Below are 19,664 nucleotides of genomic sequence, written 5' to 3'. Positions count from 1 at the left end.
TAAATAGAGGCAACATATAGTTCCTCTTCCTACAAAGACTTTGTTAAAAATAATTGGCAGTAAATTTAAAAGTTCTGCTTTTATGAGGTGTGTAACACATCCTCATGCTTGTTTGGTGTGTGCACGGTGCCTGAGGCCTGCAAAGCCAGACTTTTACTGTATGACTGCAGTTTCTTATCCGTCACTGGAATTGACGCTTGACAATCAAGCAAGCTCCCCGGTACACAGTTGTGCTTCTCCATCTAAAAGAGTTGAGAACATCTCACGTATATTGTTTTACAGGTTACCATGAGAAAGCAACCTGGTGATCCATTATCAAGCGTGAAGTAAAAGTTACAGGAATTCTTACCTACAACAGTCCACTAAGGAACCTGCTAGGGCTAAAGTTGAATATATGAACTAAAAGCACACTAGCATAATATATAGAACATGCACATCACACTGTATTTAAGTGATCAGCACATATACAAAAGAAAGATACAGCATTTTTAACGCATGTGTGATAAATGATAAAGGGCCTTTGATGTGCAGGTGCATAATATAGGGGCACCTAGACTGAACGTTTGGAACAAAAACATAAAAAGAATGTAAATAGAGTAAATAAACCAGAAATTTGTCAATGTTCAAAAAGTAAACTTCTGGAATGTCACTGGAAAAGGACTGGGGTTGTTGGGTAAAATGGTCTGCAGCGCACAGTCCAATTTATCAATGAAACTGCTCTTCAATGCCAAAACAAGTTGTATGTTTAGTATGACTAATGCCTGGTCGCCAAATTAAGTTAATGTAAAAAAAGAGGTAAAGACAGGAAACCAGAACGTGCTTAAGAGGATGCTCCCTCTTTTTCTGGTCATATGGGGCTTTAGATTAGAAATCCGCTTTAACCTCGGGAAACCTCTCAGTACTGGAGCAACAAGATATTTTCAGCTTAGTTTGTGGTTAGCGATGAATATGTGGTTACATTTCTGTCTTTCCCTAAGCCTCTCGTAGTCCCATTTGAAGAAGACAGTCAAATCTGATGCGTCCATTATAAAACATTGAAAATATCAAAGGCAGGGCAAGTCTGCACCATCGAAACCTCAACCTCCAATCAATAGTTTCCTTTCTCGCAGGAACAGGCAACTGTGAATGCTGGTAATTTGAAGGGCTCAGACTTTGTTACCTCTAAGCAAATGGCATGTTTTCATTTTTTTAAGCCTTCAGCTCTTTCATATAGCAATAGCCAGGCTTTTGAGTCTTATGAAAAAACTGAGGGGAAGTGGGATTGTTCTTTAAAATCGCAATGGTCTATGTAATTAAAGGAGAGGCTTAAATATGTAAACCAAAAAACTGTGCTTCCCACTGTGTTCTGCCTGACTGGCGTTTTGTTCCTTCTCTGTGCTTTCTGCCATTGCATCTAGACCTAAAACAAAACCACTGACATACACCTAAAACAAACCAAGACTATTGTCCTTGTCAATGGTTGTTAGTTGTATAACATAAATGAGTAACAACATTAATTTTGTTGGAGGTGCGTTGAGCTTCCACCATGCTCCGCGCCTAGAGAGCCACTTCCGGGGACCGCCACCTCGCTGCTGGACATAATGACATTCTGTGGTCTTTTGAGCTCCGTGCTGCTCGGCTGAAGTTGCGGGGCCCCAACGTGGATGTCTGTTGCAGGACAGGATTTGTAACTGTAATGCTGTGTAATGTGGTTGCTATGTAATGTTATTATGTTATCGGCAGGGTGGGGGATTTGATGTGGGAATCGTAGGGGGAACTTTGATGATAGTGAGGTTTTAGTTTTGTAAGGCACTTGCCAGAGTTTTCATTGTGATATGCACCTGTTTCAATAAAGCAGCCTTTTACACACACAAATGTGGTCTTGGTTTGGCTTGACCCCCTCCCTCCCAATCATTACGGCGGCATTTGGGACACGGCGTATTGAAGAAAAGCTGTGTTATGAACGGCGTGGTATGGTGGGACAGTGCTGCAGCAAGAGAGGTGCCACGCTATAAACCAGCAACGTAAACTGCGGGTTCCAGCAACCTCAGAGGAGCATGTTAGGTGCTCCCTAAGAGTAGGGGGGCCAGGGTGGTGGCGGCCCTCCTAGGTGCGGGTGCGGCTTGCTGCTGTATGGCACTCACGCATTGGATGCCAGCAGGATCCCTTAAGAAAAGTCCTGGGTACTCAGCTGATGCTGTAGAGTGTTGCTACAGTTAGGAACTTGCCCAAGGGAGCAGTAAGAGCTCGAGCATGAGCAGATCCTCAGCAGTTCAAAGGCACAGAATCCAGATTGCCCCGGGCCTCCAGTGCCGCAAAGGAAGGGGTGGGGAAGAGAATAAAATCCTCTGTTGGTGTGCAAGGAGCATGTAATTAGATAGACTATCGTCCCCCAGCCTCAACCTGATGAAGCAGCACTCAATCCGAGAGATAGCGGGGAGAACTCGTACCCCTGCCAAAACTTCAAAAACAGCAAAACTTGCCAAGCTTCGCAATAATACCCTGGGTAAAGTGGCTCTAAAAATATGGAACCAGCGGGTAAACAGAAGGATGATGCTCAGCAAGAAGAAGAGGATTGCAGTGGAGTGATTAATTCTAGTGTTTCAGAGGGACATTCTCAAGATTCATCACGTACCATGAATGCCACCATGAACAGTATTACTGTTAACTGAGATTCTTCCATGCCGCAGCTTGGAGGTCCTGCTGCCCCGCTAGTTGTCAATCAACCTTCTCGCTTGCTCAGAGCTATACCAACTCGGGAGGTGGATTCTCTTGTAGAATCCAATTCTTAGTCACACCAGGATGAGAGTCTGGGTGTAATTTGGCTCTAACACATGTTTCAAGTCGCAATGAGAAATCTCCCTACCCTTTATTTGGCTTGAAAGGTGAAAAGTCTTTGGCAGTGGAGTGTAAGAGTATGATAATTGAGGAGAAAATGCAGGGATTAATTCTTCCAGCCCTTATCAATACTCAAGAACTGCAGTCGGCCCTGGTTCTTGAGCCCTCACACAGGTTGAAGAGGCAGTCTTCGTTGGTGGTAAAGAGTCCCCAGAAACATTGTCTAACACGGTACAGCTAGGGGACGTGACCAAGTAGTTTTTGACGAAATCAGGGAGATGAAGGGCACTCAAGGAAAGGCCCACAGAGAAGTCCAGTCGCAGCTGGGAACAATTAATGAGAATCTACTTTATTTGAGCACGAGACTGCCACAGGCTGAGAATATCAGATCTTGAAGACTCTCAGAAGAGCTCTGAATCACAGCAAGTCAAGCTTCAGCAGGAGATCTCGGAAATGCAGCTGAAGCTTGAAGTGTTTGAAAATAGCTCCAGACACTTGAATCTCTGTTTTACTGGTATTCCAGAAAGTCAGGAGTCTGGCCAAGATACTATAAAAGTAATCTCTGATCTGATTCAAAGCTACGTCCTCCCTGATAGTTCGCCTAAGTTGGAATTTTTCTCAATTATGGGGGCTCATCGGGTAACATCGTTCCAGCCTGCAAATGCTAAATAGCCCCGTACATTTTTGTTTAATTTCGGGGATTTTTGTATGAAAGAGTAAATTCTGTCCAAAGCTATCAAGAAAAAGGGATTCTAGATCCCAGATAAATTCCACTTTAATATCTTCTCGGACATGTCTGCAGCAGCAGCTCGGCGTTGCTTTGAGTTTAAATCCTTGCTGGAACGTTTTAAGAAACAAGGTGTGCAAGCTGCCCTGATGCAGCAGTCAAAATTGAAGGTGCTAGTCAAAACAGAGTTTCAGATTAGGGGCACCTAACTACACCCTTGGTGGTGGCCTACAGTGTTAGCAATGCAAACATATCTGAATGTACATACTTGTGTGAATTTGATTACGGTGGAGATGTACAAATAGATCCATTTTGTGTATTTGGCTCACATTATGTATGTGCGGGGTGCTGATTCAAGTATGTTGAAGGTTGTTTGTCTTTGCACGACTTTTTGGAATTTTCAAGGGAATTCGTTGCAAGGTCAGCGCGTGGCAGTGGTCACATCGGTATGTAGGCTCTTAACACCATACCAAGGCACCGTCTATATGTGTGGGTAGGAGTAGGATGGGCATTTCTCCCCTCCCCACTGAGTAGGGGAGCTCACTGGTCACAGGATTATCTGAGGGTGGGTGTCAAGGGGGTGAGGTAGCACATTCAGATAAAAAAGAGCAGAAATATAATTGGTGGGAAGGATTCTTCATGAGGAATATGAAGAATTTGGGTGGCATGGTCAAATTCTTTAATGGTAGGTTGCGGGGTGTCAATGTCATATATTCCGGAAAAAAGAGTAGGTTTAAAGCAGGATGTCCAGCAATGATCGATCCTATTATGCTCAGTAGAGAGAGCATTACCATTCACCTTCTCAGTGATGCAGAAGGTTAGGATTCTTTCTTGTAATGCCAATGGCATTATAAATAAATGCAAATACGGTGGCTTAATGAGGTGGCTTATGTCTTTTTAACCAGAAATAATATTTTTACCGGGGACTCGCCTCAAGAGCAATGCTCCAAACATTTTTGTTCCCAACAAATATTCTTTGCCATTTTTTGCCTCAGGTCAAGTGGTGGTAAGGGGGCAGCAATTTACTTGGGCTGGGACATTGACTGGGATGTTCAGGAAGTGATCGGAGATCACAGAGGTAGGTAGTTATAGATAAAAGTATCTGGTAATGGGTTCCTTTTGAATTTGGTTAATTATTTTGGACCAGTCAGTGATGATGTTGACGCACTATCTCAGATTCATAATGTTGCAATGGGAGCCGAGGGCCCTTTGATTCTCGTGGGAGAGGGGTGATTTTAACTACATTCAGGATCTGGCATTAGACACAAATCAAATACAGTGAAGAAAAGCTTAAACCTAAAACCAAAAAGGTGATCGATATCTTTAAGTCTAATTTTTAACTTGCAGATCTCTGGCGCGTAGACCATCCGAGATTTGCACAATACACCTGTTTTTCACATTGTTTTAAAACCGCATCCTGCCTTCATTTATTTCTTAGTTTCCTGGGCAATTAAAAGGGTTGGGTCAGATAGTTGAGCACTTGCCTTCTCCGATCACACTGTGGTTTCTATTGTGGTGGATCTGGGTACTGCTAACAGAAAGGGGTCAAGGTGGCAGCTCAACAGATCTGTTATCAAATCAAGAGTGGGTGGCCAAGATGAAAGGGCTCATCACAGAATATTCTTTTATTAATAGAAATGCTGCCTCTCTCTTGGCAGTTTGGGAGGCCTTTAAGGCAACAATTAGAGAGAGCATTATTGCCTTTAAAGCAAGCCAAAGAGTGTACCCAGCAAATGACTACAATTAGCGATAGACAATGCTATAAAAGCCATTGCGGGGTAGCTGGCTTGGAGGTTTGCGATGATCAAGTAGGGAGGGCATAGCAAAATTTCAGGGATTATTTTACACTTGAGGAAATAAACACCTCCAGTGCTTACCAGCAACAGCATTATGAAGAGAACCAGCATGTAGGCATGTTTTTAAACTGGAGAAAGCAACAATCAATCACATTGAGAACCCGGCTACCACTAAAATGGTAACAGAGCAGGATGAAGTTGCTCAGGTTTATTTGAAGTATTACAGAGACATATATCAAGCACAGTACTCAATAACATATTATGCCTCTGGTCAGCTACCACAATTACCAAATTCCTTGGATCAGGCAATTTTAGGAAAAATAACACCCACCAAGGTTCACAAAGTACTTAAAAAGATGCCTAGTATTAAGGCACATGGAAATGATGGATTTCCTTCTGAGTGTTATAACAATTCAGATAAAGAGCTTCTGCCTTTTTTTTTAACAGATCTCTTTAATTATATAAAAGAGGGTGGGGAGGTCTCTTCCACTTTCAAGGAATCTATGTTAGTAAGCTTTCTCAAGAAAGAGAAAAATCATAGAAATTTTAATTCTTATCGGCCAATGAGCCACCTCAACAACGATTATAAACTTTTGATGATGCCTGCAGACCCGCTTTTAATCCATAAGGATCAGAGTGGGTTTGTTGCTAATCATCTTATGACAGCAAATACTCATTTTGTAACACAGGCAATAGACTATTTCTTGACCAACTAAACAAAAGTGGTGATAATGACGATCAATGCTGAAAAAGTGTTCAAGTTAATTGGGCAGCTTTGTTTTTAAGCTTGCATAAATTTGGGTCCCCTTCCCCCCAAATTTTTATCATGGCGCGCAGGTCAACATTAGTCAACTCTAGGATGGCCGGCACAGTATCAACTAACAGAGGCACATGCCAGGGGTGCCCCCTCTCCCAAAAACTATTTACATTTTTTATAGATCCCCTGGCAGTGAAGCTACGCAATGGGGACATTAGGGCACCTGTAGAGGGGATGGCCAGGCTCAAGTTATTTGCAGATGATATTATTCTTTATCTGCAACCAGATGGAAGAGAATATACTGGGGGCTCTACGACTGATTGAGGAATTCACAGGTATTAGTGGCTATAGGATAAATCAAAGTAGAACTGAAGTTTTGCTCTTCAATGTTTCAGCTTCAAATCTATCAGTTTCACTACAGCTACAAGCAAGATCACAAACTCCCACACAGTATCTAGGTATATATATATCTCTAACAATTTTACTCAGCTGTTTCAGTTGAATTATGAGGCAATGGGCAGGAAAATGAATGGGTTACTTGAAAGATGGTCTATTCTCCCGCTGACAATAACTGGGTGGGTTGCTTTTCAAAAAATGTCTGCCCTACCACTACTCATATCTCTTTTCTCTAATTTCCTGATAAAAGTCAGCCACAGCTACTTCCAGGAACTGGGTTCATCCATGAGGAGCTTAATTTAGAATAAAAAGGCTCCTAGAGTGAAATTGGGTGCTCTGCAATTAGATAAAGCTCAGGGTGGTTTGGCACATGCAAAATAAGAGACCCTGTGGTTTGTTATTACTAAATGAGGTCAGAAATACTGACTAAAACAAGACGTGTGGGGGCGAGTTGGTCTGTGGAAAGTCCTAATTTATCAATTAAATTGTAGTGGCAAATGAATATATAGAACACTTTTCTTACTGTATACCCAAATATTATAAAATAATAATGGTTTGGCACATGCCCCATATGCAGATTTAGGACCAGGCAGTTTTAATGAGCTTATTAGACGTTTGTGGTGTATTGATGATTTTATTCTTAGGCAAAACGGTGCAGAAGTCTGCAATTAGCTTACCAGCCTTAATTAAAATAGCAAAATTAGCCAAAAAGACCAGGTTCAAGTCTCTTCAGGGGTTTAGAGGCCTGTTGATTGCTCTCTGTAAATCTTATCAGTTTTTAATTGATTAGTCATATCTGAAACTCCAGGAGGGTCTTTTTTTATAGGATTGTCTATATCCGGTAGGTAGACCTAGTACTGGAATTCTTTAGGGTTTCAGGAGTTAGTAGTTTTTTTTCTTAAAGGGTACATTTATTACATGGGAGGAACTTATTTCCAAGTTTTTGATAGATAACTAATTTTATGGCGGTCAATGATCAGGGGAGAGACAAGGAACTCACCCTGTTTTTCGCATGCTTGTAAAGAGCAAATTGATGGGGATAGGTAAATGGTATAAGCTGCTTCATAACCATTGTTTGAAAGATCATATTAATGGTATCATGAGTAAAGTTTTTGAAAAAACACAATTAGATTATCTGAGAAAGATGGGCCCACTATTTCAGAGATAGGACACAAGTCTCTGAGAGTAGTAGATTTTAAAAGAATGTTATTCTTGTCCCGTTGGATGGTGTATTATACCCCAGCGATCCTCCAGAAAATATATCCAACTGTCTCTGAAAAGTGTTTTTGCTGTCAACAGGAAGGTGCAGGATATTGGCTTCATATGTTTTTCACTTGTCTGAGATTATCAAAAATTCTAGGAAGGGTTACTTGCTTTTATCGGTCAAGCTTACAGTCTAAGATAGTTCCAGAAGCAAGTTTAGTGTTGTTCAGGGTCTCCAATGAAAGCAAGTGGTTTAATAAGGGAGGGCAGTTTTTCATTTCAATTGCACTCATGATTGCTCATTCGTATATTTTTCAAAATTGGAGAACCAGTTGGGTTCCAACTATTATGGGCTGGAAAGGAAAAAAGATATACACCAAGATTTGAAGAGGCATATACTAAGTGTTTGGGAGTTTGACAACATTTAAAAGTCTTTTGCACTTTTCATGCACATTAAGCACTTTTAACTAAAGTCACTATAAGCCATGGTCAAATGTGATTTGATCACTCGGTTGCCCTGCTATGGGAAGGGTGATTCAGGCACAGCTGCACTTTAGTATTTTTTGTTGTAAAATCTATTTATGGAGTTGTATTTTTAGAGAACAAATGTGAAAGTGCAATTCAGTCTATTTCTTTATATTCTGTAAAATTGCTTCACTGGTTTTTGCTATAATATATATATATATATGTATATATATATATATATATATATATATATATATATATATATATATATATATATATATATATATATATTTTTTTTTTTTTTGCTCAATATAAAGAAAAACAATGTTTTTGTTGTAAATATTATTGAAAATATTTAAATTCTGAAATTATGAGACTGTGAATTAAACATCACTGAGGTCTGTGGAAGGGTTAGTAGTCTTCACTGTCCTAGTCATTCCCGTTCTTCCCTTAAGAACACATTCCTTCGCAATCTACAGTAGGCACGCGTGTCCTTTTTCTCTTCACATCTTTCTCAAATCCTCTACCTGCTTGTCTCCCCTGATCTCCTTCCTCTTTAGTATCATCTTTCCTCACTCTCCTTTTTATGTTCTTCCTCACATCTCCTTCACTTCCACATCCACACACACACAAAAAATATACTGATGCACCTCTACACAAAGAGATATTAGATTAGCCGAATAACCCAATGTGAACCTGGATATTTGAAGTATATTTATGAAAAGGTTTCCTGTAGGGATAAATGTATTCTATAGTTGAGTTATAAACAACGGAAGTATTAGGGCCTGAGTTAGATTTGGGCAGACGGGTTACTCCTTCACAAACGTGACAGGTATCTTGTTCTCTGTATTACAAATGCCATTGGATATACTGCACTTATAATACTGGGGAAAGGATATCTGTCACGTTTATAATGGAGTAACCCGTCCGCCCAACTCTACATCAGGCCTTTATTACCAATTGCGAATCCTTCTATGATCTGTGCTTACCTAATATGTATATTCACATGCATTGCCTTTAGAGTTTTGTTAATCATGTCTATGGGGAATATCCAACATTGTTCATTCTATCAATTTAGCCACAAAACCTACACCACAAAGTGCCTAAAACCACAATCCCTTCCAATTATTACAGAGTCCTTTAAAGTACATTGCCAATGGAGAGTCCGAATATGTTCAATGCACAGGTGCACCCTGAGAGTGCTCCAGCCACTGTAAATTAAAACCTTGTATCTCTTTTAAAGTCTTTTCTTTTTTATGGATGATTCTTTTAATTAATGTCTTTCCTGGTGGAATCTCTCTTTGCTAAACTGTTGACACGTTCGGCCTACATCCTTGGGGCTTCTTTTGGACATTAAACAAGGAAGTAAAGCATTCAAACAACCTAGTCATGTCTACAGGAGACTTGCATACAGAGTGACTCTCTTTCATAAAATTTAGGCCAAATGTCAAGGAGAAAATGTCTTGCCTCACTATCAAGTACGTGTTTCAGACAGACACCCTTATTCTAATACAGCTCCCTTGATGATATGTAGTCTGTAGCAAAAGCTCCTGCAAGGGGTGCTCGTTTTTGGTGTCCCGCATCTCCTGTTGCACATCGTGTAGCGAGGGGAGTGCTAATAAGTGTAATTGCCGTAATTGAGGGGCTCATATTTTACTGTTTGATAATTCAGAGAAAGGCAGAGACGATGAGAAATTAGCATAGCGACCATTGGCAAAACAAACAGGTCTCACCTTTTTGACCTATTGGCTTTGTCGATGCTTTTTTCTGATGTTGGGCAGCATCGGCAAAAAATAATGCTATTTTTTTGCTGATGCTGTGCATCATCTACAAATAAAGAAAAAAGCACAATGGAGTCAATGTGTGCATAGGCACATATGTTGCTGATGGTCATGCCATTTCTTGTGTGTGCATGCGTGATGACGTATGCCTGAGCTTAAGTCATCACACATGCATGCAGAGACGGATAGACTCTTAGACACTGGTGCATTTTTTCAACTTTTTATGTAAGATTCCAACTTGCAGATGCCACCATGAGCAGTACATTTAAAACCATGCTTTTTTCTCTTTGAAAATGCAGTGACTCAGAAGCAAATTGCAGCTACTAGAAACCCCATAAAAATGTAACAAAAAAGTTTTAATGAAAAAATGTGCACAGGAACATGAATGGAGGGGGGTGGATTGGGAACAAGAGAGCATTGGGCTGAGAAGAAAGAAAAGGGTGCCCACGAGCAATCTCAGAGCTTGAGGAGGAGATTTGGTAAAGGGAGATCAAAAATACATATGTACTCTCATCGAATGCTTAAAGAAAACGAAAAAAGTAAATAGCTGAATGCGAGACGCATATGGATACAAGTCATTCAATCAGAAGGATGGTAAAGAGGCTGCGCTCCAGGGGATGGACAATCTAAATAAGTGGAAGCAAAGCCATCCAATAAGAAGCGAGCAAATGAGTGACAAGAAAGTCATTGACTTGCTTTAAGCCCATTTCAGTTTTTGGTAGTTCCACAAGAGGTCTTTGTTTGTTGCTTATTTGAATGCTGAAATGCTGAATGCTAAAATATTTGGTGTCTTGGATAATGCTAAGGCTGTGGCTTTGGCTTTTAGACCTAAGTCAGACATTCAGATCAACTTTCCCTATACATTTTCAGGCTTGCCCATCTCTATTAATTATCTCTTGAAGCTGGGGACCTTTAAAATCCAATATGTACCTCACATTGTATGGTGATCCCAAGTTATTCTCTGTAAGAACAGTTGGTAAGATGTTTGATGATCCACAAATGAACATTTTTTCTTGCCAAATATATTCCCCATCTCAAAATGTTTTGTTGCCAATTTTATTCTAAAGCACTTGAAAGGTTGAATAAATTAAGCTGCGCAGCAATGAGCACTAATTTGTGACCTACGTCAATTTTGTTTTATTTTTATTTTTAAAATGTCTCAGGTCAGAGAATAGAAGACATTATTTGCTTTGGCATCATTGTTCTACCTGTAATCAGTAGTGTAATTCAGATAATGAATCTATATTAAACTTGAAACAATTACTAAAAGCATGTATACTCACCTCATTGTGAGTTTCAGCCAATTGCGTTATAAGTGGTACTTCCAGGGACTTCAAGGAAACCGTGCCTGAATCAACATTCTTATCCAAGTTCTGGACTATGGCCTGGCACCGCTCTAATATGTAGTCCAAAGTACCCATTGAACACTGCAAACACAAAGAAAAGGACAAAATGAATCAAATGATTATTGAAAAGAAGGTAAATCATCAACCATTGGGCCATAAGATTTTAGTCACCTTTCTCAAATACAGACACAACCCTCTCTCCCTCCTCTCTTTGTCCCCTCCAATTTCCCTAAACAAATAATTGATATGGTGTTAACTTGAATAAGTGCACCTACGCATCCACGAAAGGCCTGCCACTGCAGAGACCGATGGGCCTTGGCATTTACAGTCACTAGATCTTCCCAGTGATTCCTCGCTTGAGACCATTGAGCTAAAATACATTCCATAGTGCATGAATATCGAGCTGGGCAGAAGGTACTCTGATGCTACAAGAAGCTATCATGTCTAAGAGGTGCATAAAAATGTCTGACTGAGTTGATTATTGGGCTGAAAAAGAGTTAAGAACTACAGGAATCCAGACTAGGATAAGATATGTCTGTGTACAGGTTCAGTACTGCTTCTTCGTAGGGTTGGATTTGGAGGGGGTGCAGATGGAATGTGGTGGCAGGCCAAAGGATGTAGAGCAGGGAGATGGTTGTTTGGCTGTGTGCTAGGTGTTGATGCTTGCTTGTGCTCTTGACCAGCCAATAATCAAGGTAGGGGAAGACACCACCTCCTTAAGTGGGTGACTACCAATTTGTGAAGACCCTTGGAGTTGTGGTGACCCCAAAGGAAGTACTTTCAATTATTAATGGTAGCCACTTACTATAAAGCAGAGGTAGTGCTGATCGGCAGAATGGATGGGGTTATGAAAGGACAAGTACTTGAGGTGTAATGCCATCATGTAGTTGCCTTGCTGGAGCACAGAGAGATGACCTTCTGGAAAGTTAAAAAAGATGCCTCAATTGAAAGGCCCGAGGTTCAAAATTGGCCTGAGGGAGCAGTCCTTTTTGGGGATGAAGTAAGACAGAGAGTTAACTCCTTTGCCCTGATGGTAGGGGCACTGGTTATATGAGTATTTGTTTAAGGAGTGCTTGCACTTCTTCCTGCAGGAGGCTGAGATGTTCCCTGCTGAGGCTGATGGTGCAATGTGGGATGTTGGGAGGAGGAGTGTGGGAAGTTCTAGGCTGTAGCGATGCAGACCACTAATAACATCCTGATGTCTGATGTGATTTCCTACCAGCCTGCTAATTAAGAGTACTGCGGACGATGGTATCAGAGGACAGGATCTGAGGAATTGAGCCTCCTCTCACCGGTTTTATCTGAAGGAGTTTGTTGGATGGGGTCGGAAGGATACCCAGAGATTTGGTGATGTTGGAGTCCTTCTTCAATTTTTACAGTATCTCATTGATATGCTGTCTAAATAGATGTTTCCCATTGAAGGGCAGCTTGAGGAGATGCATTTGGACGTCTGGAATGAAGCCTGAAATACAGAGCCAGGCATGACATTTCATAAGGATACTAGTATTAACTACAGGGGAAGCCATGTTCATGCAATCAAGGGTGCAGCTCATTAGGCCATTAGAGATAGTCTTGCCCCCTGACACCATCTCCTCCCCGCCCTCTTCCTGAAATCCTCTGGGAGATGCTTGACTAGTTCTTGCATCTTGTCCCACTGTGCTTCGTAATTGCGGGAGAGGAGGCCCACCGATTGACTATCCTCCAGTAGGTGATGGCCCTCACCGCCAGCCTCTTCCCAGCAGCTTTAAGATTCTTGCTCTCCTTGTTGGGCAGGGCTGTATGCTCTTGGCCTGAGCAGAGGCCCCCTTGTGCACGGTGTGGACGACTAGGGAATCCGATGGTACATGCTCCTTGTTGTAGACCGGGTTGGTGAGAGAAGGTTTGTAATCTTTCTCAACCTGTGGATTTACAACCCTGACATTAACTGGCTCTTTAATGGTGTCAGGAGCAGCTTTCCATATGCCCTTTTGTTTGAGCAAGAATTGTACTGTTCTTTCTGATATGGATAGCGTCTTCAGTCGAAAATCTTCCTTGTGGAGGACATGCAAATCCACCTTATGCAAGTTGGCTGTCCTTTGGGACGCCTTGTGATAAACCATGGGGTCGTCCAAGGAAGATGTCCTCACAAGGTAATGATCCAAATCTGAGCCTTTTGGGGGCAGGCAGGGGTTCAATGTCATAGTTGTTCCACGGGTCATTATTTGTTAGTTCTGGGTGAATAGAAGTACATATGGGTCAACAGGCCCGAAGGGGCTGCAAAGCCCATATGAGCAATGTGAGGGTCCCTCTGGTGAGCATATGGTGATCGGGGAGGTGGTGGTGGTCAAGGGGAGATGGAGAAAGGGGTGGGGTGTAGGATAGAGGGCTGGTGCCCGTGTCCCTTTGTTTTTAGAGCTTGGAAGCTGGAGGGGGTTCCAAAGCAAGTTGCTCCTTGAAAATTAGCTTCCTCTTTGTAGACAGAGTCTCTGAGGGTTTGGTAGAGGTAATTTCATTAGAATGTTCCATGGCTGTAGATGGATGGATAGTCTTGTCAGCTTTGCATCTAGGTCCTCTTGATGCCTTTGAAGGATGGGTTGCTCGGAATCATCCGAGCTGTCACTACACAATCTTCATGTATAAAGCAAACGGCTCAATGTGCAAAGTGAACATACAGTGCTCTTGAAATGAACATTGATGGCGCAAAGTGAAACAAATAGAAAAGGAGAACAAATCAACTGCAGAAAGTAATATTAGTCCAACCTTGTGCATGGAAAGAATGGATTATATCCGAATCACATTGCACAAAAAAAGTCTTTTTCAACCGTATTTTTGTTGATGGAATTTCGACCTCCCATTATTTAACCGTCATCAGCAGGACGAGAGGAGCACAAAAATCATGGTTGCTGCCTAATCTACTTCCAATTGATGGTGTTGGATCACCAAAGACTGGTTTCACAATTAATGATAACAATATGCAGCCGTCCATTAGTGGTTGAACAACAAAGGTCATACATTTGGGCTGTTGTGTGAATCCACTTACAGGGGAAACAGCCCCCTGAGCAAAAAAAAAAGAATTGTGGGAGATCGAAACACCGTGAACAAAACTACGGCTGAAAAAGACTGTTACAGTGCAATGTGATTTATGTATAAGCTTTCTCATCCACTGTTTCCATGCACAATATTGGACCATTATTACTTTTTTCCTTTTCTATATGTTTTACTTTGCATAGTCCACGATAATGTCATGAGCACTGTGTGATGACTTTACACACTGAGCACTTTGCATTTATACTTGATGCTGCCTTTGAACAACTGCGTATGTATGAATATGTTTTAAAACATTAAAACAACATCTCCAGTGTTACAGTTGGCGATATATTTCTTTGTAATTTGTTTCCATAAGAAATATATTAAACTATTATGTTGCATGAATGATGGAAGTTGGTTATTTTGAATGATGCCCACTTGGCATTGTTGCAGGATTTCATTATTATACCTGTCCCTCAAGGTCTAAGGGTATCTCCAGTTGTCTATAATACACACCACTGACAGTTTTCGGCACCAATGGCAGCTTCGGAGTCAATGATGGCCTCGGTGCCATTGGCGAAGGGACCCTCAGCTTCCAAAGGCCTGGAGCCTTGTGGATCTTTGGTATCGGTGACTATGTAGAGCAGTGTCCAAGGATACAGGTTTCATTGGCTCTGAGGCCTTTGGTTCAGTGCCACCCAATGCAGCGGAGCCCCTAAAGGCTGCAACATTTTAGATGTGGGGCTCGACACCTGATCACGAAAGGGGTGGTGCTCTGCTTGTACATGAGCCCTCTTCGGAGGCTTAGTGTGAGTGTCAGTGCAGATCATACCTACAGTCCTGATGGAGTGTTGTGGGGATTCTGTGTAGGCACGGAAGTGTGCACAGGAAATCAGGACTTCTAGTGCCCCTACCCACCCACCAACCCCAACAAGGCCCTCTTCCCCCATACCCGGCTCAAGCCGGAGACATGACCCGCCCACTCCCAACCCCACACAAAAGGCTTGGAGACACAGAGTCTCCTCGATGGATCAAGCTTTTCCTGCCCCTGGACCCCCCCCGCTCCTTCCAGTGTTAAAACCGCCCACTATGCTGCGTTGCAACCCAACCCTAAAGAAAGAGAAAAGGAGAAAACAAAAAAATTAAAGAAAAAAGAAAACAAGATGAAACCACATCTCAAAGTATAAAGAGAGGAGTTTTTCTCCTCCTTTTTGTTCCCTTAATCCCCTTCATTCCCTCCCCCCTCTCTCTCCTATTTTATTTAGTCATTCAATGTATATTATTTTCTTTTTCCTTGATTCCGTTACTCCTTTTTCTTGCTCCAAGTTCATTATAGGGATTGCATGTACTCTTTAGCAGCTGATTCTACTGTAAAGAACTGTGCGTGTTCATTGTGAATAAATTTGAGTTTAGCAGGGTTCAGCAGGTAGGCTTGTGCCCCTTTATCCCGGAATGGTGTGATGAGCTGTTGTAGTTGCCATCTTTTTTTTACAGTTAAAGGGCAGTAATCAGGGCGCACAAAAAATACTATCCCTTTTCCGGTCTTTTTTCTATCTGGGCATGCCAAATCGTACACCGCCTCTCTTGCCAGAAAGTTATTGATTGATATTAAGATCGCCCATAGTCTTGAAGAGTTCTGGCCCGGTCTGTTACGCTGAACAAATGGGAACCTGTGTGCCCTCTGAATTTCCCGGCTCCAATCTCACTGATTTAGCCCGGGGAAGGCTTCGGAAAACAGTTTTATGATAAATTTCTGCACATCTTGCCCCTCAACCCCCTCTGGAATATCAAGCACCCGGAGATTATTGCGAAGTCGATTTTCAAGATCAGTGATTTTCCAAAGAGTGTCATCCTTGGCCATTCGCATGGTCTCTGTCGTCGCCTTCTGCGCTGCAAGATAGTCTTCTAAATTTGAAATAAGGGTCTCAGCCTCATTGAACCTGTCAGCAAACTCAGAGCAAGACTTCGCAACGCTCCGTACTGAGTTCCGGAGTTTGCAACAGGCCCCATGCATGCGCAGACTCTCTGTCTCCTCCCTATGGACCATGATGGTCTGATAGATTAGGCGCTGAACTCGACGAGTTAAGTTCGAGGGGAGAAGGAGATTTATGCTGTGACATGTGGAAGGCAAACCCCTGAAGAAGGGCTATTATGAGCCCGAAATGCATTGGGTAAAATTAAGATCATATGGGTGCCTATTGATTCATCATGTGCTAGAAAAAGGCCCGGATCGGCATATCTGCCCATGAGAAATTATTGAATTCATTAAGGTCGCACATGTAAAAAGTTGAAACATGATATGAAGTATTGGTTGAATATTCATTGGATTATATGCAAATAAAAACGTTGAAAAGTGGATGAAATTGTTGGTGTAGTGAATAACAATCACGTTAAAAGCTGTGCAACCGGCGGTGGAGTGTAACTTCACTCCATCTTCTCTTCGTGTTCACAAGTCACGTGGCACTTGGGCAGGCCGCGATTCTGGTTTGCACACTACAAAGGCAAATGTTTGAGGAAAATTTGACAATGGATAAAACTGAAAAAACAGGTGTGCACTTGATTCTCTTTGAATATACCTGATAGATTAGAGCCAGGGAGATGTCCTCAGACTCCTCAGTAGATTCAGAGTTAGGTTGTAAACAGCTAGGCAGTTCAATCTCCGCCATAACAAATAGTCCCATTGAAAAGAGTCTGTACTCTCAGCAGATTGATATCCAGCGCCCCCTTGCTTGCACACAGTTTTTGGGCTATCTATTTATTCCCCTACGTTTGTCAGAGTCAGGTTCATCCCCGGAGGTATCTGAGGGATCAGACTTAGAATAAAAGGGAGGGACGCCCGAGTCATTCTCTCTCCTTAAATCCGGTTTAGCCGTTTTCTTTCTAACTACCATTCCCCCTTTTTCATTAGCAGACCCTGTGTTGTTCTCTACCCCCTGTAATTTCTTTTCTGGCCCTTCGCGTCTTGTCATCTACTGGCGTCTTTTCTGATTTTTTACCATCACCTTCATCTTAAAGAACACTGAGGAGTGCCAGCCATACCCTCATCCTCATGAGCCAAAGCAGTCAAATCATCATCTTCCCCCTGTAGATCGTCTCCTATATTCACAGCATGCTCAGGGTCAGCAAATGTGGCGGGTGTCATAGATACATTAGGCGTATTTTTCTTTGCTTTTGTAGTCAAAAATAGAGCGGGGACAGACTTCTTACCGCTATCCACGCGAGTAACATCCTTTTTCACCACAGAAGAAGTCCGCTTTTTAGCCTCCATGGTGACCGCTGCATCCATATTATTTTGTGCTCTGCCATCACCAGCCTTTGGGCGCATTGCAGTGCAACTTAGCTCGGCGTCTGCTCCTGGTCCTCCGTTTGCCAACACCATCCACTCTCCACACTGGGAGGCACGTGCACACCCGGAAATTCGTCTTGCCACCAACAGGAGCTGGCAAAGACTCAGACGGGAGGCGCAGCCAACGCTCCACAGCATACCCGCTCAGCCCGTGCTTCAATTCAGTTCAACACGGAACACAGGCCAGGGGAGCATCCAAAGCACCACGGGCAGAGCTACGCCAGATCACGGTAAGCGGAGCATGGGGGGTGGGGAGCACCAGGAGCTCAAGCTCGTACGACCGCACTCACGCCCGCCATCTTGCCTCATATCTTGGTAAGGTGAAGAGAAGCAGGGAATTCATTGGCTTTAGGTGCACTGTCTGTAAGCTTAAGGATACAGGGAAAACAGATGGGGGGTTAGTGGCACATTTGGTGGTATACGGATTTGTTCCCTGAATGTTAGTCGCCTGAATGACCATAATAAACGGCAATGCATCGCGGATGAGTTGCGGATGCTTCACAGTGATCTGATTTGCTTACATGAAACCCACATTGCATGGGCCAAAAGAAAATTGTTAGTGGAATTAGGTTTTACAGTATTGGTTTGTACAGAACAATCCACCACCACTCGGGGAGTTGCAATTTTAGCTAAGAACCAGATACAAGGGACAGGTAGAGCATTGGCAGACAAACAGGGTAGGTGGGCTATTGTGGAATGTAAGATTGTAACTCAGAAGTTTACGATATGTTCCATATATGGCTCGAATTTTGATGAGGGCTTAATAATTGACAGTCCGAGTGTAGACCTGGCCTTATGGCCCACCCCGCTGATCATGTGCGGTGATCTAAATATACACCTTGAGCCTAATGCTCTGCAAGATAATAGCAAATTGTATAAAGAGAGGAAGCCAAGGGTATTTAAAGCGTTACAGCCCCTTCTGGTGGATCATGGATTAGTGGATGCGTGGGCAGTTTTAAGAGGGGAGGATCCTGGGTATACCTTCTATTCCTGTCCGCACAGACATTGGTAAGGCTGGATTTTTTTCTTATAACTGGATCCAAAATACAGGTATATCCACGGGTTTCCTCAGACCATGGCCCTCTAGTATTAAACCTGAGGCTACTTAGGATTGGAATTAAACCGCTGGCTTTTTCATTTGACAGGAAGTTGCTTTTAGATGAATGTTTTGTGACTCACATGAAGACATGGGTTGAGCAGTTTTTCCTTACAAACCGGAATAGCGCCGGGATTGGGTATGTATGGGATACTTTTAAAGCGGACTTCATGGGGGAGAGCCTTAGCTTCGGATTGTATAAACAGAAACAAATGCGAGCAGCGCAGTAGTAATTATATGCTAGCTTAACGGTAGCAGAAGAAAGACTTATGCAAGGTATACATGCTGGTCAGGAGATTACTGCTCTTCAAACCGAAGTAGCCCGGGGCAAGGCCAGAATAAATCTCATTGGAGTAAAGAGATAGCTAAGAAGTATTCTACCAATAATAAGTTAAACTATGAATATGGGGAGGCAAGCGGACGCTGCCTGGCACAGAAACTTAGTGTCAGGATCGCAGCCCCCCCCCCCTCCTTCACCACCCCCCTTGATCCCGGTATACGAGCGGCAAACTGCTCAGCAGCGTCCGCGGGAGCCGCCGCGTAGGGACTACGCCTCCCTGCAGGCTAAGCACGGGGCAGGCGAGTCTCACTGCCGCGCTGCAGGACTACACTACCCAGCAAACCATGTGCGGGGCATGCGCAGGCTGCCCCGGCCATAAATGACGGCCGCAATACAGAAGCGGCGTCAGATATTGAGCCGAACGCACACAGAGGCAGGGTTTCCCTGGGAGAAGCACAAGGCTGGGCGCTTGTCTCCCTTATTCTCGGCGAAGTCGTGGTTCCCGGCCTGGGGACGGAACAGCCACACACATTGGATTACTTTGGAGTTTGCCTGCACTCGTGGGGGTTATAATCGGCAGATTTGAGCCCGAACATAAAACAAGGAACTTACAGACATACCTCATGGACCAGTGGGCAGGTACTTAGG

General features: G+C 42.9%; 1 protein-coding gene across 1 annotated transcript in view; it reads right to left on the bottom strand.

The window, feature by feature from the left end:
- Positions 1–19,664, bottom strand: part of FTO (FTO alpha-ketoglutarate dependent dioxygenase) — a 1,722,050-nt gene that overhangs the window by 1,058,763 nt on the left and 643,623 nt on the right. Inside the window, exon 6 of the mRNA XM_086945188.1 lies at positions 11,226–11,369. Coding sequence (XP_086801314.1) covers positions 11,226–11,369 — 144 coding nt within the window. The remainder of the gene's footprint in view (positions 1–11,225; positions 11,370–19,664) is intronic.

The sequence above is a fragment of the Lissotriton vulgaris genome, chromosome 12, assembly GCF_964263255.1.
Source record: "Lissotriton vulgaris chromosome 12, aLisVul1.2, whole genome shotgun sequence".
Taxonomy (NCBI): domain Eukaryota; kingdom Metazoa; phylum Chordata; class Amphibia; order Caudata; family Salamandridae; genus Lissotriton; species Lissotriton vulgaris.
Note: the sequence above shows the minus strand (reverse complement) of the source record. Positions and strands in the feature narration are given on the sequence as shown.